Genomic DNA, 24,562 nt, shown 5'->3' on the forward strand with positions numbered 1-24,562 from the left:
CAGTTTTCGCATGAAGACTCAAAAGGGCAATCCAGAATGAAAACGAGATTAAGAATTGATTGTAAAGGAAGCCACCCTGAAAGCGTTTGCCCTAAATCAGAATTATACAATGTTATAGAGGTGGTGAAACGTTTCACGATGACGCTGAGGGCACGGCATGTCTGCCGCAGCAGCTTCCACCTTTGCCGTGGCTCACGCGACGCGTCTACAATGGAGTGGGGAAAGGGGGGGTGTAGGAGGAATCCGTCTGGGGGAGGGCGCACGTTCGCGCCGCCGCTGAGGGAGGAGGCGCCCGCGTTTCCACGCATGCTCTCACTCGCTCACCACCATCTCCCCAGAAAACATATTCTGCGTCGCGTTACCGGTGCGCTCCGCTGTTCCCACTTCCGACGCACAGGAGCATGCAGGCAACTGCGTGGCAGCGATGGACGCACACTGCTCGCCCCGTGTGTTCAAAAAGTGTTAGCTCTTGCTTTTCATGTTTCACGTCTGTTTGTCCGGGTCTGTCACATGGCCACCAAGGGCTTGAGTTAGAATTTCTCTAAGTCCGAAGCAGTGTTCACCATGGTGTGTTACCCTAGCCACCCTAGATAGCGGCCCACTCTAGGTCATGTGATGCCACCTAAGATGGTGGCCACCCTAGGCCATCATTTGAGATGAAACGACAGTGATAATGATGTTTCTTCTCAGTTTCATCAAGTGCTTTGCGCACACTGTCGGGAAAGCATTCTTTACAAAAGAGAAGGTCTCTGTTCACAAAACGGCCTCTTAGTGTTTTGAGGACGCTTCATTGCACAGGCCATGAGGTGAAGCATTCGAAAATTCCAAATATCGGTTTTTCAAATATGTATATGAATCGAATGGCAAACGTATTCGATTCATATTCAAAATTTTTAATATTCGCTTACCCCTAGAGATGAGCATTTACCAACTCATGTGAGTGAGTGCACCATGTTGATGGCTTACAGGTGTATCAAGACAGCTAGTATACCTACACATTTGTGACATTACGATTATATTCCCTCAAAACTTTTTTTTAACACAGACGCTAGTGCCTGAAGTTAGTATGGGCGATGTTTCATTAGCATTAGGGCTTAACCCTGGAACAGGCTAGTGTTTGCAGTCACACCCTGTACACATGAGAGTTTCATGATTTCTAATAGGTTGTGTGCATTTCATGACTTAGTGTTGTGATTAGCATAGAGCCCTACTTCACAATATCTCCGCAGAAACATCAGGGCAGAGGCAAGGAAACAACACAAGGCAGTTGTCCCGCCAACTGGCCTACAACCAGTCTCTTTTAATTAACCACATTGCCTGTGTTTCAGCAAACATTCTTTACAGCTTATTGGGAATGCTAGTCGCCACCTTGGGAAGAGATGCTTGGCTCACAAGCCACTCTCTGGGTTTGCTAATTCCCACGTAACGCTTCAGGAGGTGGTTCGACTTTGCAGCAGAATTTCAGAGCTGGTGCAGATGGATGAATGCCACTACTCGGTGCTAATGCTTGTATTCATCCTTGCAGGCGGCCGATCCTGAAAAATGTCAGCTTTGTGGTTCCCGCAGGTCGAACCGTTGCCCTGGTAAGTCGCACCTTCACCTCTCGGCAGCGGCCAGCAGACAATGCAGGTGTTTGTGCGACAGTTCTGTTCACTGCCTGTAAACCGGTGGACCCTGCTTTTAGGGCCCTTGTTCCAGGCTCTGAGGATGCAGGAACACTTCATTGCCTGTGACGTGCAGAAATCAATGTGAACTGAGATCACTATCTTTGCCTTTGCTTTAACGCTTCATTGCTGTTCAAGTTATCAATGGATCACAGAAAAATATCATTCCCTCCATGTATCTTTAATGGTAATACCAACTATCAGAAGCTACCTAATTTCGCAATCCCTTCAAGTTTGATATACAGTCGAACCCAGCTATATTGAACTCACAGATTCTCTTAAAAATCCAATGTAAAAGTATAGGAAAGTTGCATCGTATATCGAACTTCAATTTCACTGGTCGTTCGATATATTGAACTCCGCAATGCGCACTGGATGGTGTGCCTTCCCCAAAAATGAGCAAATCGCCTTCAGTCATGTGGCATGTGGGCACCACGTGGCGTTTGCAAGTCACATGCTTGACGGAATGAGAGAGAACTTGTTTGGTGACGGCTGGTCTGAAGCAGACACAGCCAATGCAGCCGTGGTGTTGGGGAGAGGGGCAACAATGCGATGCAACTAAGTGCAATGGTGTGCCCATTCTTTCCTTCCTCCATGGGTGTGCGGAAGCATGGAGGAAGAAAAAATTGTGCCAACCTTTCTTTCTCCCCTTCCTCCTCTTTTTCCTGTCTTTGCAGCAGCACACACTGCACGTGCGCTGAAAAGCTAATGTGCATTGTAAAAGCCAAGTCAGCACGTGCAAAACAGAACGTCGGACGATTTCTCCAGTATGTGTTGTCCCCACCCAAGTCACGGCGTGGTGAAGTTAACATATTAAAAACCAGGCTTGCGTAGCTGGACAAGCCTAGCAAGCCAGCACAGGCAGTGCTGCTGAGGGCGCTGGCACTCTGCCATGTTTGCCTCCAGCAGTAACCTTTTGCCGTTATAAAAAGTCCAGGGATTAGCACTTCAGACAGTGTAAAAAAGTAAAATTCGAAAGTTTTGCGTAATTTTTTTATCGTTCGCAAATATTCGTCAACACTCGAACACCATGCTGACTTTCAGAAATTTGACCGTAGCAAAATCACAATCGTATCTTGGTAAATTGTCCAAAGTTCCAGGAAAACAGTACAAGTGTAGCATTCTTCATGATTAATCACATGGGCTGATCACATTTGGATGATGCTGATTGGGTGTCTATGTTTCAATGATAGCAAAATGGTGGTGCAAGTTATCTGAAGCCCTCCACTACAGCATCTTGTAGCCACATTTGCTTTAGGACATTAACCCTCATAATCTTACCAAACCAGGCTTGGGCCTCACAAAAATTTCCAGGAGTGGGCTTTCCCACATATACTAACACCTGTTGAGAACAAGATGGCCGACTACCTTCTTTGAACAATTGTGACGCAAGGGCATGCATTTGTCTGTTTAATTCCTCTGTTTTGTGTTAAAAGTCTCTTGAGACCCAATTATGAGGTTACGAGGTTTTACTACATCCTGTTCTATTTAGTCATGGCGAGTCTGTTCATAGGCTTAATTTTGGTGCTCACTTTGAATCCGTGCATTATAGGTTGCATGCTGCAAGCTGTCTTTATTCAGGTAGTGCATATTTCTGTGTATGCTGTGTTTTTTCGCGTGGTTCTGAGCTAGTCTAGTTTAGTTCACCTGCAAAGATCTTACACTATTTAAAAAATATTAAAAATGTGAAGGCTGCAACTTATGCCTGTTTATCTTTATGTAAATTTTAGATTGAGCTTTCGATGGAATTTTTTTATTTGTTTCCCTATTCAATGCTCATTCCGAAATTCCAAGCAAATGTGCACATTATCAATGCAGCGGCATTAGGAGTGTCATAAAGGTGAAAACTGCCCAGTTGCAGTAACAGTGACATCAGCCTGAGGCTGCCACCTGCCGACATTGCAGGTGGCAGGTGGTGTTAGGAGCATTTCCCTATTCACTTGTAGAGGCAGAAGAGGAGAGGCTGTACGGAAACTGACTCGACAAAGATAAATAAAAATGTCTTTACCAGTGAAATAAAACAAGAACAGAATCAGATTTGAAATAGATTGGTCAATTATAGGCACTCTAAAGAGAATTGGAGTACAGTATATTGTCACAGAAGTGACATACGAAGTCCTTCCAGCCGGTACTGTGCAGCCCTCGCGTTGGCAACCACGCTTCGAGGTTGTGCACGTTGTCCGCATGAGGCCGTATTTCATGCGGTAATGTGCAGTGTGCTATGCGCTTGTTTCATCGTCGCGTAGGACACCTTACCCGCCTTCGTTATCTATTCTGTTCCTGTGCTGATCTTTTCGTTTTCGCTCTCATCGCCCATCGCTCGCGCTCAGTCTCCGCTTTCATTTTTTTTTTTTTTTTGGAGGTGGAGTAATGCCACCTGGCGTTCCGATTGTTCTCAGGTGGCACGTGAGAGAAAAGGACGCTAAAGTTGGCTTGCGTGCTGTGTGCGGAACTCTGCTTGCTCGTACAGCTTTGCCCTGTCTTTTAGTTACGTCTAGCTCTGTTGTCCGTGACAATATTAACAAATAAACGCAAAATGCCATCGCATTTTCTCCACACCAATCCGTTTGATCACACATATATTTGAGAGAGAGCCTCAAGAAAAATAGCTATTTCAGGATTGAAGAACACTCAGTAGCCTAGCAAGAAGGTAATTAACGCTGCCAATAACAAAATGCATGCTTACAGTTCCATGTCACATTGCAGTTAGGCAGCCTGCGTGGGTTTGTATTGAACATAATCAGATTTAGTATTAACATGACGGCATTAAAGGCCCCATTCTGTAAAGAATCCAACATGATCTGCATTGTGGGCAAAAAATCGCGAGCACCCCTCGGGCAGGTAGTAGTTGGCAAGTCACATGGCCGAGCACAAATTGACCGGTGAGTTGTGTGATATCACGAAATCACATGACATGGAGGAGCTGGCGGGAGATAGGAATTAAACCTGGGTCCCTCGGATCCTAAGCCACACATGCTGCCCCTAAACCACACAGGAACATTCATACAGTCGTAACGCAAGGCTTCTTAGCTTGGTCGGGTGGTCGTTCATAAGCTGTGGTAGCTCTCGGATCCTAAGTCACACATGCTGCCCCTAAACCACACAGGAACATTCATACAGTCGTAACGCAAAGCTTCTTAGCTTGGTCGGGTGGCCGTTCATAAGCTGTGGTAGCTGACTACTGTAATGAATACGTTTTAGAGGTACAATTTAAGAGACTGGTGATTGTGCAGCCAAGTGCGTGTACACAAACGAGGATCTGTAAGGGGACCAGGGGATATGAGCCATTAACACCGTCGCGTCCTACTGTACCTTTGTAATGTGGCACTTAAGTGTCCCTCCAATTTATTTGCTGCCAAGTGCATTTCGAGCATTGTAAAAACATTTTGGTAAGCGTACAAAGCATTCATGCCCCGTATATCTGGCAGTGTACGACCAATTGCCATTGATCACGGTTGTCGGCTTTTCAGAGCAACCTTGCTGAATATGGTCGATACGGGCGAGAGGGCTTGCAGGCCCGACAATTCTGCTGAAAATGCATGTAGATTTCTCACTGCTTTTAGTGCATCCACGACGGAGTGGGTGATTATGACAACATTCCCACCGCTGTGCTCTACTACAAGAGGAAAAAAAAGAACAAGGGTTCAACACTGCTGAACCAAATATTGAGCGAAAGCATTAGCTGCGGGTGACCGAAGCGTTCTTCTTCTCTTTTTTGTCTTCCTCAGCCCACATATAAAGCCCTGCTTTAAACAACCCATAACGTGAAAGCCAGGGTCCTAGCAGGCTGATTCTGACATAACCGTCCCATGTAAAACGAAAGACCCAAGTTGGCAGCTCATGCCAGCCCATGTGTCACATGGGGTGTGACGTCACTGCGTCACGTGGTTAAGACGTAACTGCGGCTGGGTCACGCGAAGGCTTGAAAGCGCGAGTAGTATTGCTTTTACAATAAAAGAAGCGAGATAAAGAGCCTCCTTAGGTGTGTCTCTTCTAATTTCCTTCAATGCGATGTGATTTGTTTAACCATGTGTCTGCACCTTCTTCTAGGTGGGCCCATCGGGTGCCGGCAAGAGCACCATTGTGCGGCTTCTGTTCCGGCTGTACGATGTCCAGGGTGGCACCATCACCATCGATGACCAGGACATCAGCCGGGTCAGTGGATGCTTTTCTGGTCTGAGAGGCAACGTTATCAATGCTCATGTGACTAACTCCAACAGTGTCGCCAACAGCCTGTTTTCACATTTTGAAATGAGTCACTGACACCACCTGCCCTCTCAGAAATAAACTCTTTCTCCAGGTGATTGTATCAGACAGTATTCAGGCGAGCTCCTCACGTGATGTCCCTATTTGTTTTTGTCTAGCAGCATGAAGCTAATACTTATGCAGTAAAGTACTTGATGTCATGCCGTATGAACAGATTAGCCAAATAGATGTATTACTACTGCTAGTTAGCACTTCAGCAAACTGTTTCTTGATGGTCCACCCTTGTATGGGCCATACCATAGGAGCCATAATGGCATAAGCTGCCTAAATCTAGTGGTGCTAATAAGGTGGACGAAAATCATAATCTGCCTTCCTTTTCTTTTCCGCTGCCCACATTTCATCATACATTTCCTGTGTCAACAACGTAATGGCATCTTATGTACACGGTACATGCTCATTCAGTATGTAAATTTAGATGTGCAAAGTCACATAAAAATTCACTTAATATGTTTGCCTGTTGCACTCTTATTTGATGAACACCTTACTGTGGCAGTCTGTGCATGTAATTTTTCTTTGCCAATGTGCAGTCTAAAATGTAATTTTTGTTCATTGAAGTAAAGCAATTTGAAAAACTAGAAAGAGTCTGAGGAACATGTGACGCAGGGCACTGTTCTGTATTTTCTAGGTTTGATCCTGTCTTTGGTGTTGTTTTTCTGCATTAATCACAATTGAATGACTGCCCTAAGCTAAGCTCCAAACAGATTCATTTCGTGGTTTTGCTGCAACTGCACTCTGCGGCACCCAATGCGCCTGATGCAAAAGCTTTAGTTAACAATGTAGGCTCCACCACAGAATGTGTAACGACCTCATTTGTCAACATAACCTCGGCTGTTTCTGCAGTTGCCATTTGCAAAGGCCCAAAGTTGCTGCTTGAAGCCAACTTGCATAGCGTAGTCACATACTAACATATTCACCAGACTACTGATCACAATGTTGAAGCACAGTTTAACTGTTAACCTCGGATTAGCGAGGGTCAAACCCTAATGTAATCTAATGTTGAAAGCCCTTGTTTGAACTCCACGTTTTGACTAAAATAAGCCTATATGTGAAGCCTGACAGCCTCAAAAGGTTATGAGCATACGTATGGTAGATTGTAGCTATCCGCAAACCCCGTTGCCCATGCATGCCTGTGTCTGCCTGAAGTTCCTGTCGGATGTTGGCCTAATCAACTTTATCTGCTGTTTTTTAGTTGTTGAAGTGCACAAATCAAATGGGAAGCCCCCACTTAACATAACTAGGTGCAGACGTTGCTTGACAGGGTTGATCCCGCCGCTCACTTCGGGGGGGGAAAAAAAAAGCTTGAGATTGCCACACCTCATCATCCGAGATGCTCCAGACGAACTGCTTAACTTCATTCGCCCTGACAAGTCAGTCTTTCGGGTTATCATTAGTACTGAGTAGCATATCCGCAGAGTTGAACCATCCTTGTTGCCTAAACGTTAACTCAGAGAGACTAGTTGTTAAATTAATGGGAATGGGCCTGGCATTTACTGTTGCATAACTGTATACTTGCTTGATGCATAGCTCACATGCTGGGTCTGTTCTTGGCTCCAACTTAATCATTATTGTCCTTGTGCGCCTCAGACTCAACACCCTTCAAAGCTTCATTGCTTGAGCAGTTTGTAGAAATGCCTTCTAGAGAACCATTCTGCATCACTTTCATGTAACTGCTTGGCTTAGTTTGTCTCAGTGGTTCCTTACATCTTCGTGCGGTTCCCCAACGCTCCAGCCTTGTGATGAGTGTCTTCACGTGCTCACTGTGCATGCAGGTGAAGCAGAAGTCCCTGCGCCAGGTGATCGGTGTGGTGCCCCAGGACACGGTGCTATTCAACAACACCATTAGGTGAGCCCACATCCACACGTTGCAATTGTGGCCTGATCAGATACCGGGTTTTTTTTTTTTTGTATAAAACTCATCTCTCATGTTTAGAGGTTTTCAACAAAAAATTTGGCTTACAAACGCACCCTTCAGTAGACAAGCATCACTCCATGTTGTCTGTAGAGATGCAGCAGCACTGGTGACAGCAATGATTTTCGTAGTGTAGGCAAAAGCCCAGGCCATCTGCATTGGATGTGCAGTGCTTGCTGTGTTTTCGAGTATATTTCCCGTTATTCTGGCAAGCTGTGGTGTGGTTTGTTGCGCCATGAGGTACAAGAAGAAAAATACGGCACCTGTTTTCACAAGTTTTTTGCAGTCGAACTGACATGAAGGTGGAGGGCTTCAACATGGAGTGTAGCAAGTATAGACCCTTCGATGATTATAATCACCTTTGTGGCTAACGTGCATTGTGCTTCTGCATTGAAACTTGATCAGTTCATTTGCAGCTCAATCATCGTGGTTGCTATTCGGTAGCTCAACGAATAGCACGAGAACTGCAGCTCGTGTGCGTTTCGTTGTGCTAAGTTTAGACACAATGTTTTGTGTGTATGAGATCTTAAGTCGATTGCAGGGAGGCCGTGCTCTCAGGTGCAATTCACGTGCACTTCTGCCAGAGCATCTGTTCGTACAGGAAAGAGCACAAAAGCTGCTGCAGTTACCCCGAGCGATCACACCGACTTGCTAAATGTGATGTTGCCAAAACAGCACCGGACTTGTGAAGTAGCGCACTTTCCTCAGTTTTCACTTTCGCGAGTTTCAAGAAGTTAGTCTTTCATCATTTGTCCTGGAAAGCGAGTAAGCACTGCTAGGATCTTGACGAAGTCACACAGTGTTATTTCCCATATTATCCGAATTTTCTTAATGAAGGTCATTCAGAATAAGATGAACACCTATAAATATCCACTTACCACACACTGATCAAGTATGTACTATATAGGGTATGTTCAGTTTAAAGTAACAAAGTGAAATAGGCTATGAGGAGTGCAAAAAAAACTGAATAAGATGCACGCATTTGAATAAAAACTTTCTAAGTATATTAAGACAGTCCAGCAGAGCGAGCGTAGTTTTTGCTGCAAGCTTGTGGAAAACATTTTCATTTGCACTCGTGCACCTCTTCTGTAAAACCTAGGAAGCAAAATGAGAGCATTCATATTGGCCTCCATGTACGCATTAACCAGTGAATGACCTTGACTAGTGCCTCAAACGTCTGTTTCGTTGAGCAGGATAAAATAAGCCGCCAGTGGGCATAGTTACAAAGAACTAAACGATTCAGTTCTTGGTATTCAAAGACACTGTATGACTTAAGTTGCCGGCAGTATTCTACGTTATCTAGAGGCAAGGTGCTTGGAAAAGCAGTAAACCCATCAAAACGTTCGTCATACAAAAAAGATATTTCCACTCGTTCATGGTGTCGCCCTCCTTCTTGAATACGCTATACTAGTATGCCCGGAAGTTGAAGAGGGTAGACAACTGGTATTTCTCATACCTTGCTCTTTCTCATTTACATTTAATTTAATCTGTCATTGTATTCGGCCACCGTAGCCGTGGTGTTGCTCCTACGGGGAAGGAAGCTAATACAGCGCTCTGTCCAACAATTGCATCACGGGATTAGACTGAATGAAAAATTATGAAATCACTCTCCGGACACAAGCAGAAACATTTTTTAACACAAGAGACGTGCATGATTCAAAATATTCGCACACCAGAGTTGGGTTCAAAGGCAGCATCGCTTGACATAATGTAGGCACGCTATGTTTTTGCCTACAACTCACGTCCCTGTTGATTACAGCGCCACATTTGTTTATGAACATGACGCTTGTATATAAGATGCACCTCAATTTACCCAGGTGACTTCACTATGCATTCTTGCGCGACCACCGCGAAATGCTCTGCACCAGAAAGAAAACCAGTTACGTGCTAATGACAGGAAAACAAATAAAACACTCATGCCTGAAAGTACTCTTGCATAGTGAGAGCAGCTATTATTGCTCAAATTCTTGAAAGGCTTCATCTTCGGACGCACTGTCAAAAAAAAAGTGTGCCAGTTTCTCATGGCAGCGCTGAGGCACCCTTGTCACACTCGTAATCACTGCGCTGATCGTTGCTGCATTTGGGCAATCAGATGCACGTGGCAAAGCACACGCAGGAGGTGGGAAAAATATATGCATTAGCCACCAACAATTGTTGTGAATTGCAAATAAATATCTAGAAGCAAATTTTTGAAAATGCTTCGTAAACCAAAACAATGCTACCTAAATGACCTTTCTTCGGCTACAAAAATTCCTATGTCCGAAAAAAAAAAAAAAAAAAACGAGTCGGCTTACCCTGGCTTGTCTTGGCAGTGTGTAAAGAGTGAGAAGCAGGGAAATAACCATCTTTTGGCATTCTGTATTGCCAATGCTCCAGCTGCTTGTGAGGTGACCAGAGGTATTGTAATAGCAGAAACCACAACCACAGTCGTTTAATGATAAAGTTCACTCATGAGCATTGTACAAAACAAAAAAATAAACGTACATAAGACACACCGTTGTATAGGACACACAATCAAAATTTTGTAAAGAAAACCGCTTCTGATACACCGGAAAATATGGTGTGAAAATCTCTCTCACTTATCTTTGCATAGTAGCGGAGAGTTTAAGTTAAGAGAATGGTGAAAAGTGCACTGCACTTCGTGGATGCTCTTGGCTAAATGGAAATTAACTCCTGCGCTGTTTGCTGTGTCCTGCAATGCAGATGAACAGCAACAGATGACCAGCTTCACACCATTGCATCGGTACTACTTAATGCATTGTGGAAAACTGCCACTTACTTATGCTGATTTCTATGCACCCACCATTGGCCCACTATTAGTTTTGCTCACCTTCAGATGGTCACTAAATGTACCTTACGATCAAAATAAGTGAGTGTTTGCATATCATTAGCGCAAAATCATATTGTCACGTGGTAGTGACATCATGGTGACAATGCCACAACCACCTGATATTGCTGCCAGTCAATAACTACTACTATAATTAGAATAACCAGAATTCTACTTTCAGCTCATTCACTGTACTTTGCTTACGGAGAGCTGCTTCAGAAAATTGGCATCTATCCGAATTTTTTGGCCTGTCTTTGGCCTGTTCCTGATTTTCCGTGACCAGCCTTCTACATGCAGGGCCACACCAAATTTCATAGCTTATGCATTAAAATAATCAGTAATAGGTGCAGTCCCACCACAGCACTCGGTCGATATAATCCAAAAAAAAAAAGCTTGCAGGAGGGGTTAATAGTGTCTAATATATATATATACATATATATATATATATATACAGTAAAAGCTCGTTAATTCGAACTTCACGGGACCGGGAAAAAAGTTCGAATTATCCGATGTTCGAATTATCGAATGGCCTCCAAAAAAACTGACCAGAATCATTTTATTACGGTAAATGTACCGTATTTAATCGCGTAACGAACTCGCTCGCATAATGAACCCACCCAGCTCCGATTTGTGCCTACCAATCCGAAAAAAAATATATATATAAAGGCGTCCCTCCATTTCGCGCCAGCGCCTTCACGGTCCACAACACATTTCTTGGCTGTGCGCCAAGATGCTGGGCAGGGATAACGGCGTATCTTTTGACTTTAGCTCCGGCAGGGGGGAGGGAAGCGAACTTGGCAAAGTACCAGCGCTTGTCTGGTTCGTTCGCTTTATCATGCTATGAGCGACTGGGGCGGGCGGCGGTGTCTACCGCCACTCCAATGGTCAAAACAAACGGTGCTAAAAGCCGGCGTCATGGTCGCGGCTGACTCGCGTGCTTCCGTTGACAACTGATAAGTGGAAGGATGGATGGCTATCGCAAAAGAAAAAAAAAAAAAAAGGTTTAACCCATAGTGCCCGTCCGAGATCATAGCCTTTTATGGGCGTTGGCTGGGACCGCCGACAGTACTTATCCCTATTTCCAAATTAACAGGGTTGGAATTAACGAGTATTTAGTTGCGAGCTACGGAGGTTGCACAGGAGAGAGCAGGCAACCGCCACCGCGCGGCCATGCACTGACCTTGCCGCAGCCACGTCCCCTCCCTTCAACGCCGCCGGCCGCCACGCCGGTCATGGCGCCGTTTAAGTTTTACCCTCTCTTCCATGGTTTTACCTGGTTCCATCTTCTGTTCCCGTTTTGGACGTACGCAGCCTCTAATTACGCCTACCGATCGCGGAGGTTTTTCTTTACCTTTCGTTTTTCTTTTTTTTTCCCGCGTGATGTGCGCCAAGCCGCCCAGACGTGGCGGCGCGTAGTACGAATTATCCGTAGCGGAACCGACTCGCGTTCGAATTAACGGGCTTTTTTATACACAGATCTCTATGGAGCTTGGCCGGACCAAGCAGTGCAGTTCGAATTATCCGAAAATTCGAATTATTGAGGTTCGAATTAACGAGCTTTCACTGTATATATGTGTGGCACCAAAAGGAATGACTCTTCAGAAACACATGGAACCACTGGACTTCTGTGTCTTGGTGAATTGTTGGATCTGCAGAGCGAGCCAGTGCATTCAGCTTTCTCGGTAGCGAATGCAAAGAGGCACAAATTGCGCCACAGCATCTTGGCACACTGCCAAAGTGTGTGCTTCGAACAGCACTGACAGTGGAGCTATAGCTAACTTCTTTAAAATGCCGGTTGCTTCCCTGCAGCTGAGAACTTGTCTGTGCATGCACGCACGTAACATGCAAACTGCCTCAAGCATGCACTTGGCCCATGCACTGAAAAAGGGATTCTGGGTGTGTTTTTAATGCACTTACAAATGAACAGGTCTGTCTTACACACCATTGCAGCTCATGAGCCATCTTTTTTTGCCCAAAAAGCTGCTGTTTTCAGGAGGGCGCAGCTTATACACAGGTGCGACTTATGCATTGGAAAGTATGCCGTCTCTATGGGACGTTTTTATTGCTCATGATTTCATTTGTATGAACTGGGGGCACAAGAAGGAGGTTATTCTCTATGCAACCTCAGGACTGCCAAAAACCACTTCGCACCTGTCACTGCAAAGCACGCAGTGGAGGGGCAGCAGCAGCAGCAGACAGTGCCGTGTCTTCTTTCCATGGCACTCAGGTACAACATTCGGTACGGGAGGGCGGATGCAACTGATGCGGAGGTGGAGGACGCTGCCCGGGCCGCCGAGTTGCACGAACAGATCCTGGGCTTCCCCAACGGCTACGACACGGTGGTGGGCGAGCGTGGACTCAAGCTATCGGGTGGAGAGAAGCAGCGCGTCGCCATCGCCCGCTCCATCCTCAAGGGACCTGCCATCATGCTACTCGACGAGGTGGGGTGTCAAGGGGCTTTTAATCAGTCTTTATCGACGCATGCACATTCGTTTCCTCCACTTGAGGCCACATTTTGTACCTGCATTACACCACAGCATAGTGCTGATGAGATTCAGTTCACCAGTTTTGTCATGCCCATAAGCAGCAGTATAGAGGTAAAATACAAAAAGCTTCTTCGTAATGAGGTTCTGGCTTGAAGTGTACAATGTCAGTCATTTGAGGTGAATCTGAAGCCCACCCCTGTAAGCTGCCTCTTAGCGTTTAATGTTATAGAATGCCGAAATCTGTGAATACGATCAGAATTAGATTAATTGCTGTACCGAATAGAATACAACAAGCATACTAGAGAAGGAGATGTCATGGTCAATTGCTGTGAATCATGAATCAGATCTTGGTGAGCAGCCAACACTGGTGCACCTTTCACTCTCATCTCCGAGATCCTTTACTTGGACGAAAAGCTGTTTTTCTCTGCGTCACCTTTCATTGGTGTTTGCAGATTGTTGTTGCCATGCACCACTGTATCCTTGAAACATTTGCATGACACTTTGCAGCATTGACTTCCATGTATTTCACTGCGCACTCATTGAAGAGGTCATTCGACTCTGAGGGGCATCACATGCATAGTACTTGAGAGTGCGCCAAGCCATCTCATTGGCAGTGGCAAAATATTTAATGCTAACTCTATGACAGATGCTACTGCGGCCACACGTCCCACACAGTGTTTCAGTGTTATTGCAATAATGCATGCTGTTGATAAAGTTGGTGGCTTGTGTTTGCCTGTTCTTTTCCCATCTACTTTATTGGCACTGTGTTCACTCAGAATGCTTTAGCTGCAGTATTGCATCTCTGTGGCAGTTTGGCCCGAGCCCTTCCATCATTAGCTAGAAATGAATTCATGCGTGAGCGGCAAAATTGAGGCCACAAAGTGAGTTTGAATATTAAAAACTGAGTGCAAATGGGATCAGTTAATTTTCAGCTACATTATTTAAACGATTGGCAAATTAAAATATGGATAAAATCTTCTGAGAACCATGTTAGAGGTGTACAACTGATGAACTTTTACAGCATTTTTCTTTCTGTCAGCCGTTGCCACGCTTCACATAAAAATTCCTTAAGCATGGCCACCTGCTGTGAAAAACACCAACTATGCTAAAACTGAAAGTTTACACTTTAAACTAGCTTCTTCATAGTGAGACATGTACCAGCGGATGAAAATTTGAGCTTCATATATGACCATGATTCATATATGAATGATGGGACAGTCCTCAAGAAGTCAATTTTTACCTGTGGCAATTGTCGTGCTTGGCACCAGTGCAGATCCTGCACACACAAACTGCAGTCACTTTTACTGCAGTGATAACTGCTGAAACCCATCTGCTGAAAATATGAGCCCTGGGCCCAGTTGCGATGCCAGAATCCCTCAGAATGAATCGTTTACCGGTTATTGGATCGGTTTCGTATAATGCCGTTCATTTTTGCCAAGTGATGCGAGTTGATGCCTCGCCCACAATGCAGGCCACGTCAGCGCTGGATACGCGGACCGAGCGCAACATTCAGGCATCCCTTGACCTGGTGTGCAAGAATAGGACAACGCTGATTGTGGCCCACAGGTGAGTGCAGTGCTGTTTAGAGATGGTGCGTGGGCACGGGCTGCTCAAAAGCCCTCTACCTCGGGCTTGGGCCGGGCCAAGCGAGACACACCAATCTGAGTGCACGCAGCTTTTGCGGACACTCAAATGTAGCCATGATTGGCTGTACACCTCGAATACATAACATTATGTGTTTTTTTGCATCCTCATAACGTGAGAGTGTCGAGAGCCCTTTCCCTGCATTGATCCGCCTGTGAATCATGTTCCCTCGTTGTGAACAGAAACATTTAGTTATCTATTTCAAGGTTCACGCCATGCTGTGGCCTCTGTTGTGGCTTGCTACTGGCCTCGACATAGCTTTGGTGGAAATGGGGCATAACACCTATAGTCGAAGCATCCGCAGTGCTAGAGTTGCCTCGTCTTTGCTCAGCCTATATAATGCAGTGGCGGCACGCCTCGGCCAGCACCGTTAAAGGCACACGGTGAGAGAGACAAGCTCACCCAGTACTTGGCCATGAGATCAACCCCTTGCTCAGAGTTTGAGCCAGTGTGCTTTTGGAGAAGCAAGGAAGCCATGTACATAAAACTTGGTCTTTTTCTGAGAATGTGTTGGTTATTAGCCACAGGTTGGAGCATTGAAAGAAGCTTCAGCATTGCTGAATTCATAATTCAGGAGTCATGCCAAAAAGGCCTCAAGCCTTCATCAGTGCGTGGCTTGTTTGTTTGTTTTTTGTTGTTGTTTATTTTCATGCATACTTGGAGTGATAATTTTATGCATGTGCTGTGCCTTTATATGTTCTACAAATTTGTTATCTTAAATGTGAGAAGTCAATCCTAAATAAACTCATCATTCTCAAATTATTTCTTTCTGTATCGTCACTTCAGCTCCAAGTGTGGCAGGTTGGGCCAGGCCCAGGCCTTGAGTCAGAGCTCAGGGCCGGGCCAGGCTCGGGCCCAAAAATTTCGGCCCATGCACAGCTCTAGCGCTGTTTCCCAGAAACGCATGCTGCTGAGTATGTTGCTCTTGCTGCAGATTGGATTCAAGGACTTGAGCCTCGAGGCACTTACTTCGATTGAGCTATATTCTGTACAGGCACCAATTGTCTTCTTGCACTATGCTTAACAGTGGGCATCGTAACAGGTCCCTCAATTCTTTGACAAGGTGAACAAGTTTGCTGCTTCTAGAAGGCATATATGTGCATCTGCAGTCAACAGCAAAAGCTCGTGGGATGCTCCAGTACAGTCGAACCCGGATATATCGAATTTTGGTTATATCAAACTCATGGAATATCCCCTTGAAAATCCCATGTAAAAGTATAGGAAAGCCGCGTCATATATCGAACTCAATTTCACCGCCGCATCACGCCCAGGAAAGTGTGCCTTCCCCAAAGACAATCGCATCACCCTCAGCCGTTTGCCGTGTGACGTTTTTAAGCCACGCACGAAGGGAATGAGAGGGGACAGTTCAGAAACGGCCGGTCTAGGGCAGCGCCGTGCCCATTCCCCAAAGGTGCGTGCATCTGCGGTTATCATTTCCCGCGCGCTAGCAAGTGACATTTGCAAGCCATGTGCATGAATGAACCAGAGAGAATCGGTGGGAACGAAAAGGTCCAGCCTTCGTTCGCAGTAGCACGCGCTACATATGCGCCAAGCCAGCTTGGCCCGTTTTCAGACAGAAGGTCGGACGCTTTCTCCAGCGTGTGTTGCAAACCCTCTGCGCGTGGTGGCTGGCACGGCTATGGCGCCTGCGTAAGAAGCGGCAGATCTCTCTCTCTATTTGTTTTTTGCGAGAGTCATTCATTTTTATTGTTGTGCTGTACGCGCGGCGTAACGTAAGATATGGCGGCTGCGGACATTAAGAAGCGGCAGTTTCTTCTTTTCTTTTTTTTATTTTTTTATTATTTTTTTTTTTGCGGGAGTCGTTTATTCTTGCACGTATGAATCGACGAAAGCACGTGGTCAGCTGCGATCAGGACACCGGCTTTTCGCATTTTTCGCTTCAAACAGCATTTGCAGCTGTCACGCTTTCCAATGATTTTGTGGCAGTGGACTACGCCCGCCCCAAGCGCGGCGTGATAAATCAAACCAGGCTTGTGCAATCAAGCCATCACTATTCCTGCATCATCACTCTGCCAAGTTCGCTCCCCACCACCGCAGGAACTATGAAAAGATAAACACACCATGACGTTATCGTTGCGCAGCACCTTGGCACGCTCCCAAGTAATGAGCTGTGGATGAAACGACCGAAACAAAGTGGCCTGCGCCATCGACATGCAAGCGAAAACGCTCGCGATTTCTGCCGCGGCGACACAGAAACCTTGTTTTGAGCTGCCGCGGTGGCTCGAGAGGTGAGAGGGATGCAGTTCCAACTAGTTGGAAATTTTTCATTCTGTCACTGCCGCTCGTCGCTGAGATCGCTCAATCGCTTTCATGTGAGCGAGCTGGCCTTGATGCTTTTTTTTTCCAAATTCTCGGGTGTAAAAGTGGAGGGTGGGTTCATTATGCGAGTGAGTTGATTACGCGACAAATACAGTATCGTTTTTCCGCATCGTAAGTTTCGTCACAAGTCGATTTCTGTATATCGACTTATCGATATATCAAACTATTTCGCGATCTCCTTCAAGTTCAATACATCCGGATTCAACTGTATACAGAAAAGAAAAAATTCACACCATCATGCAAACGCATTGCCTGGAAGGCTTACTGAGGGACATACATGCTTTGTCTGCTGCCATCAATACCAGGTGGCTTGGCCTTGAGACACGGTTATGGTGAACTTCTTGCTGAGCACATATTCTCATAAAATTTTTCTGCTCACGTTCTTGGCATGGGTGTGGTAGTTTGTGGGTGAAATTCACAGCAGGCGGATGAATCATATGCTGCGACAGCGAAAAGATGAAGCAGAAGTGCACATCACGCGCTGTCATACCAGGGGTTGGATTTGCGGTCATCGAATGACCTGGAAATGAGCTGTAGAATAGAACTGAGGACAGTACATGTGCATGAGTGAACATCGGGACCTGCTCTCTACTGTGGCAGCACTGTTATTTGGTGCGTAATATACCGGACGTTTTCTTTCCTGTGGGTTCAGAATCTTTATAAAAAGGAAATTTGCTTCCTGTCCATTTTAGCCCAGAGGTTGTATAATAGACTTTGATGGACACCCTTTAAATGTTTAAAAGCTAAATGTGTTAACATGTCTCATTTTGCCTTCCGGGCATAGTATATTTGCAGAATTGGAACACATCCTCCAAATAGCAAAGCCGAGAAAAAAAAATGTTTAAGAACTTGTAACATGCATTACAAGGCACACGAAAGTCACCCTGATTGGCAACTTCGCACAGTAACGCAGAGGCGGCAAGCGCATCTGACAATGATCACTGAGCCCATCGCTTTGTGTCACACTGTTAGCCTAGGCTGCATGTGACGGTAATATATCTGTTATGCTTTGCCCGCAGCTTTGTCGCCTTCAAGCCGGATTGCAAACAAAGTGACGGCGCTTATTGCACTTCAGATGCGGTGACAAGCAACGAGGCCGCAGACAAAGCTAAGCTGACAACAATACCACAGCGTGCTAATCTGGGCCTCAAGTGACATGATCAGCGCGATGTAAAACACCAGGCAGAGCGATCTATTTCGGACACACTCGCTGCCGCTGTATTCCTGTGCAAAGTCTCCTGTCAGGGTGACATTTGTGTGCCTTGTAATGCATGGTACAAATTTTTATGAATTTTTTTTCTTTACTGTTCGGAGAATAAGCTTCAATTTTACAAATATAACACTGCCCCCCAAAATTAGAAAGGTTAATCAGTGCCTCTCATTAATTAGCTAATTATAAACATTCTGCCTCTTCCATAATGCCTACTGTGGGCCCCAATACACCTCCAGGGCAAAAATGGATGCAAGTTTCCTTCATATAAAATTTTGAACCATCTAAAAAAAAAACACCCAGTAAATATCTTTCTGTGGCTGGGATCTGATCCCAGCCGCGGCGGCTGCTTTTGATGGGAGGCAGAAAGCAAGGCGACGGTGCGCTGTGCGGTGTCAGTGCACATTAAAGAACCCCATGTCGTCGAAATTTCTGGAGCCCTCCACTGCGGCATCTCTGACAGCCTGAGTCACTTTGGCACATTAAACCTCACAAACCAAAACATATCAACCAAACTTTCACTGGCTAAGATTTCTGTTAACTTTGTATATTGGTTTGAGCATTGGTTCTTAAAGAGTGCATTTCTCACCTTGCTTCTCATATTAATCCACATATCTGCATCGTCCTGGAAGGAGCGTATGTAAGTTATAATAACCAGTAAATAAACGAATGCAGTTTGGGATAGAATGGCCTGAACAGTGATATTGCAGGGTCTTAAAGTTCATCCTTTCATTGTAACAGGAGACTTCATTCGCTTTTATTTCTTTGCCTTGTTTTATTTATTTATTTAAACATACTGCTAGCCTCGTATTTGAGGCCGTTGCTGGAAAGGGGCACAATATACAGTACAACCTCGATAATTCGAACTCGGTTAATTCGAAATCCCGGATAATTCGAAGGTTTTCTGCGGTCCTGTATTTTCCAATGTAAATTTGGCCGGATAATTCGAACAGGCGGCCTGCGCCAGCCCGGTTAATTCGAAAATTTGGACTGCTATGCGGCAATGCCTGATCCATGTTTCGCCGCAAACCCGGCGAAACGACGGCCCTACGGAGCCGCGAGGCAAAGCCACATAGTAATGGTGATGATTTATAGGCGAAGCGCCCCAGCCGGAGCACTCTCTGCACAAAGATCGGTCCACAGTGCGCCTCGCGCACCGCCGAGGAGAAGACGTGCTTCACTGCAACACGGCGGGCATACCTGTTTTTATCACGTGACCTCGCCCCCACTCCATCCCTTGGTGTGCTTCACCCACTCTTCCCCCGTGCCTCCGACGCTGCAAGTACGCCACCACCACCGCCGCGCCGGTCTCGCTTGCGCCATTTCTTTGTGTTGTGCGCTGTGGTGAGGGGTCGGCTACTGTGCCGTTATTTTGGGCGGGACTGTGCAGAAGCGCTAGCTTTGTGACCATAGCAGTGCAGAAATGCCAAAGTACAAGACTAACACTGCAGCAGAAGTTCTGCTTGATCCAGAAAGCAGGCAAGAGTGCTTGTTCGAAGACCGAGTTGGCCAAAAGGCATGGTGTGCCCCTCTCGACGTTGTCCACAATATTGAGCAACAAGTCAAAAATACTAGAGGCTTACGGCAAGACCTATTCTTCGAAGCGGTCACGAGTGCGGGCTCCCACGTATCAAGATGTGGAAGCTGCTCTGCTTCGCTGGTTTTTCCAGGGAAAGCACTGTTGATGCCGATGCAGACCACCCATGTACTACTACTCTTGACGAAGAAGGAGCAGAGTATTGCGACCGCATCAATGCGCTCTGCGCAGAGGATGAGTCCAACGCAGTCGGCTTCGCCGAGTATATATCAACATTGAGAGCGAAGAGCAGACTGGCTACTCTGACTTGGAGAGTGAGATCACTGCTGATACGAACATGCGCGATGACAGCGATGATAGCGACGGCGACACCGACGAGCCTCCCCGAGCACCTGCTCTTGGTGAAGTTATCGGATCGCTGAACGTTATCCGCAGTTTTGTTGAGTGCCGCGGTGGAAGTTCAGAGATGTTTCGTCTATTTGACCAACTCGAGAGCATGACCTTAGGAGCCGCAAACTACCGGACGCGGCAAACCAGCATCTCTGATTACTTTCAGTAGTAATTCAAAATATGCCGAATAAAGGTAACACGTTCCTGCAACGAATTTTTTTGCCTAAGTCTTATTTCTTGGTGTGTTCGGTTAATTCGAAAACCCGGTTAATTCGAAGATTTCTCGCGGTCCCGATGACTTTGAATTAACGAGGTTGTACTGTACATTGAAACAAACAAAGTTCAAATAGGCGCGGACATAGGTACACAAAATCAACTAAAGTGATACATATGCACTGTTACCATTATTCAAGCGCTAAACAAGGAGGAATGGGTGGTATGGTTGAACATGTAGCAAAAAGAAAAAAGAAAAGATATACAGTAACGGCAACCACTGGCAACTATCAAGAGTAATAAACAATCGAGGGGACAAAAATAAAAAAAGAATAAAAAAATAACAAGAGACAGATAAGTGAATCTGATATGGATCAGGATATCGTTTCAACAAAATGATACAGAACACTACATGGCTTTGTTTGACAAAGTGGCGATGAAACTTTCGAGCGATGTACAGTTGACAGTGTCACCAGGCAAACTGTTCCAGTCACAGATTGCTTGTGGGAAAAACGAGTACCTGAATATGTCGTTGTGAAATCTGTATTCAATTTGTTTTGTTCTTGTACTGTGTGTAACTGGCGGTACTTAGTACTTACTGGTGTCAATTTTCATACTGCCATTAAGGAGAAGAAACAGAAACTTAAGACGGAGTAGTCTGGTGTTGCATTATATGGTAGCACAATTGTGATGAGACTGTGAAGTGCAAAACAGGGCAGGGACACACAAGAAGGTTGCAATAAGGCGAGCACTCTCAAAGTCGTCTTATGCATCCCAGTCCTGTTTGTGTGCTGACATCACTGAAAAGGAACATTATGCAACTATCCCAATTTTCTACTTGTTTTGCGGTATAATAAAGAGTAAATGTTTAAGAAAAATTACGTCAGGCATTCCCTTAAAGCCAGACCAGATGAGCCTAGGAATGATGGCCTTGGTGTAGCTTTAGGGGCTATGGCCTACAGTTCACTTTCCTCCACGCACGGTGACCATGGAGCAGTGACTGTCTATAAGTTTATGCAGAAGTAGGGACTAAAGTGTGTCACTTTACAGCCAGGAGCACATTCTTCATTTGAAAGCCAGAGAACCACAGAGAAGTGAGGCTGAATTTCTGCTACAGCTTAAAGCATACACATGCTCTTGTTTTGTCTAATGCCCATTAAGAATGTATCGTTCTCACTTTACTCAGAATAAATTTCAGGTCCTGCAGTTACTTTCACGCTGCATTCACTGAAATGAAGTGTGTGGTAGCTCAGCCTTGTCCTCCGTCGAGGCAGTGGCGATTTTGTTTGGCTAGACCCACGTTGTCCATTTAGAAGATTAGCATGGGGTTTCATGTTTTGCGGCATATTTTACGACCTTTTTCCACGGTTGCAAATGTGTGCTGGACAACGCATGACGCTGCTTTTAACTCGAACTTTGGCTCCTGCTTTCAGCAAACAGACTGGAATGTGCACTGTCTGTATGTTAACCGGCCTGTGCGTGTGTTGTGTGTGCAGGCTGTCGACAGTCGTCCATGCTGACGTGATACTGGTGATCCAGGAAGGAGAGATTGTGGAGAGTGGCCAGTGAGTATGAGCACACAATACCTCCTCAGCTGTGTCTTTGGCCCACTTGTGTGGATGGGAACGACATTGTAGAATGAAACCTTCACAAACGGCAGTATTGCCTTTTTTGCTCCTTGCTTGCAGCCTATTTAGTCCCCCGTGTTCAAAATGCTATACAACAGCCTTTATGTACTTTGGAACAAAGCCCACAAGCTATCATAGGCTTCAGCATCACATATGTCGCAAAATGACATACCAAGTGTCTCCAAATTTTACTTTCGCAAATGGCCATCAGAGGAGTGATTTGATGCTGATGGGATGAAAATGTAAGTACTGCTACAAGTGGTAGCATGTTCTGTACTCAGAAGTGCAGATGATGGCCAAACGTAAAAGTGTCCATCCAATAAGTGCCACTGCTAGCATGGGTGGCCTTTGTGCCAAGTGCCAATTGGTTGGGACAGGCATACTGTGCTCATGTATAGACCTCCTTCACTCTGGCTACGTCACAAAGATGCGATGGCGCTATCGTCGTCAGTGACATTCGCGTGGTAGGCAAAACAACAATTCAGTCGCTTTTGACTACCGTGATTGCGGGGTGGTTTGGTGCTGCCAGGAAAATACAGCACCATGCCGAATAGTTGTGTCGACGTGGTCTGCGCTGAAAGGTGCAGAAAGGGAAGTTTAGTAAGCTTGCACAGGTTTTTTGCCAACGAAGGTCACCGTAAACAGTGGACTGCTGTGGTGAAGTGCGAAGGCTGGATACCAACGCCGGCTCATCGAATATGCGGCAAACACTTTGTCACGGCTAAGCTGGGGCTTATTCACCTTTGCGCCAGAGCGGTCCGCCTGTGCAAAGGTCGCGAATAACTCGAGTTTGGCTTCTTTTACGACACGTAATGGGATCTCTGTACCGTTTTGGTACAGGTATGACTGCGCACGCAACACAGTGCAGTAGTGCAGTCCAGTTATAACAATACCAAATATAAGGATATATCGCTTATAGCGATCAAATTCTTGTGATTTATCATTTTTTCCATTGCGCCTATGTAAAAATAAACCAGATATAACGATCGATTATCGGCGGTACTTCGGATACAACGATAGATTTATCGCTGCCCGGTAGGTGTTTACCATGAAAATTTAACTGAATATTCAATAAAGGATAAAATATTTAGAAGACAATGACGTGAAAACTCGACATATGCGGCAAACGGTGATATGCAATGAAAACGGAATAAAATGAGCACTATCATCATCGCAGTCGCGCAAAGAGTGCTGCTGCGGTCGTATCTTCATCGCCATCACTGATTCCGCGTCCATGGAAGATGGCGACGACCACATAGACGGACGGCACGATAGCTCACGAGATGAAACGGCAGATTCATCAGGATTTTCGGCAGGGTTTCAAGGTTGGAAGCCTCGTGAAAATATACGGACATTCGCACTTTACGATTTTAACGATCATCAAGGCTGGGGATGTCCTTCAGTTCATCCAGCCGCTAATCGGTTTCGTGCACGCAAAAAGGACTGCCGCCAGCGTACACGCTACTGGAAGCGATGCTCGCAGCGATTGTCAAGCTTCAGCTGCTGCTCAAGCGAGCGCGAATTTTCGACTTCTTTAAGTATGCTTAAGTTACCTTATGGCTACTGATGTACGGCGGAGACTCTTGAGAGTTCCTTGGACTGCCAGAAGATCAAATCAGTCGATATTGTCGACCATAAACCCTGACTACTCATTGGAGGGTCAAATTCTAAAGTTAAAGCTCAGATACTTTGGCCATCTGATGAGAAGAGAGGAGTCGCTGGAGAAAGACTTGATGTTGGGAAAGGTTGAGGGTCGCCGGAGAAGGGGTAGGCAGCAAACGCGATGGTTAGATGGCATCCCCGAGGCGCTGCAGATGAAGTTATGTGATGTTAGGAAGATAGTGAGAGACCGGAAAGCGTGGCGTGACTTGGTCTATAGGGTCACGAAGAGTCGGACACGACTGAAAGACTGAACTGAACTGATGTATTCTGTAATAAAGTGTTTAGTGCTCTTTACGATGATTAGCATTGTTCAACCCGATTTACTCATCGCAAGTAAGTAGGCAAGCCTACAGCATGGGAAAATATGTGGGAGTGCCGTTTTTTTTTTTTTTTCATTTTTCTTTTTTCGTCGGTCCAGATATAACGATAATTGGTTATAACAATCAGATTTTCAGGTTTTCTCAATATCATTATAAGTGGACTGCACCGTACACGTAGACAAGACAGCCACTACGTTGTAATGCGTGGGCCTGTTTCTTTGTTGGAGCATGCGTAGATGTGTTTACCTATGTAAGCAATTCTTCAAACAAGTTTTTGCACTTTGGTAATTGTACGTATACGTAGTGAGCTGCTGCGTGAGCTATCTGTGTTGAACTCCTCCGTGGTTATGCTGCATGGCAATAATTTTCGCCGAGTTCATCTCAAATTATTTTAATCTCTGTTGTGATTGCCACTGTGCATTGACAGCCGCTGATGTGCTATGTTGGAGCTGCATTCTTTTTATAC

At 45.5% G+C, this 24,562-nt stretch overlaps 1 protein-coding gene across 2 annotated transcripts in view; it reads left to right on the top strand.

The window, feature by feature from the left end:
• Positions 1 to 24,562, top strand: part of Hmt-1 (ABC transporter ATP-binding protein/permease Hmt-1) — a 104,789-nt gene that overhangs the window by 68,258 nt on the left and 11,969 nt on the right. For both annotated transcript variants that reach the window (XM_084595567.1, XM_084595566.1), the window contains 6 exons: positions 1,526 to 1,583; positions 5,715 to 5,819; positions 7,700 to 7,773; positions 12,894 to 13,107; positions 14,624 to 14,718; positions 21,983 to 22,051. In XM_084595567.1, coding sequence (XP_084451693.1) covers positions 1,526 to 1,583; positions 5,715 to 5,819; positions 7,700 to 7,773; positions 12,894 to 13,107; positions 14,624 to 14,718; positions 21,983 to 22,051 — 615 coding nt within the window. The remainder of the gene's footprint in view (positions 1 to 1,525; positions 1,584 to 5,714; positions 5,820 to 7,699; positions 7,774 to 12,893; positions 13,108 to 14,623; positions 14,719 to 21,982; positions 22,052 to 24,562) is intronic.

Source organism: Amblyomma maculatum, chromosome 2, assembly GCF_055883805.1.
Source record: "Amblyomma maculatum isolate TAMU_Amacu chromosome 2, ASM5588380v1, whole genome shotgun sequence".
In the NCBI taxonomy this organism is placed as follows: Eukaryota; Metazoa; Arthropoda; class Arachnida; order Ixodida; family Ixodidae; genus Amblyomma; species Amblyomma maculatum.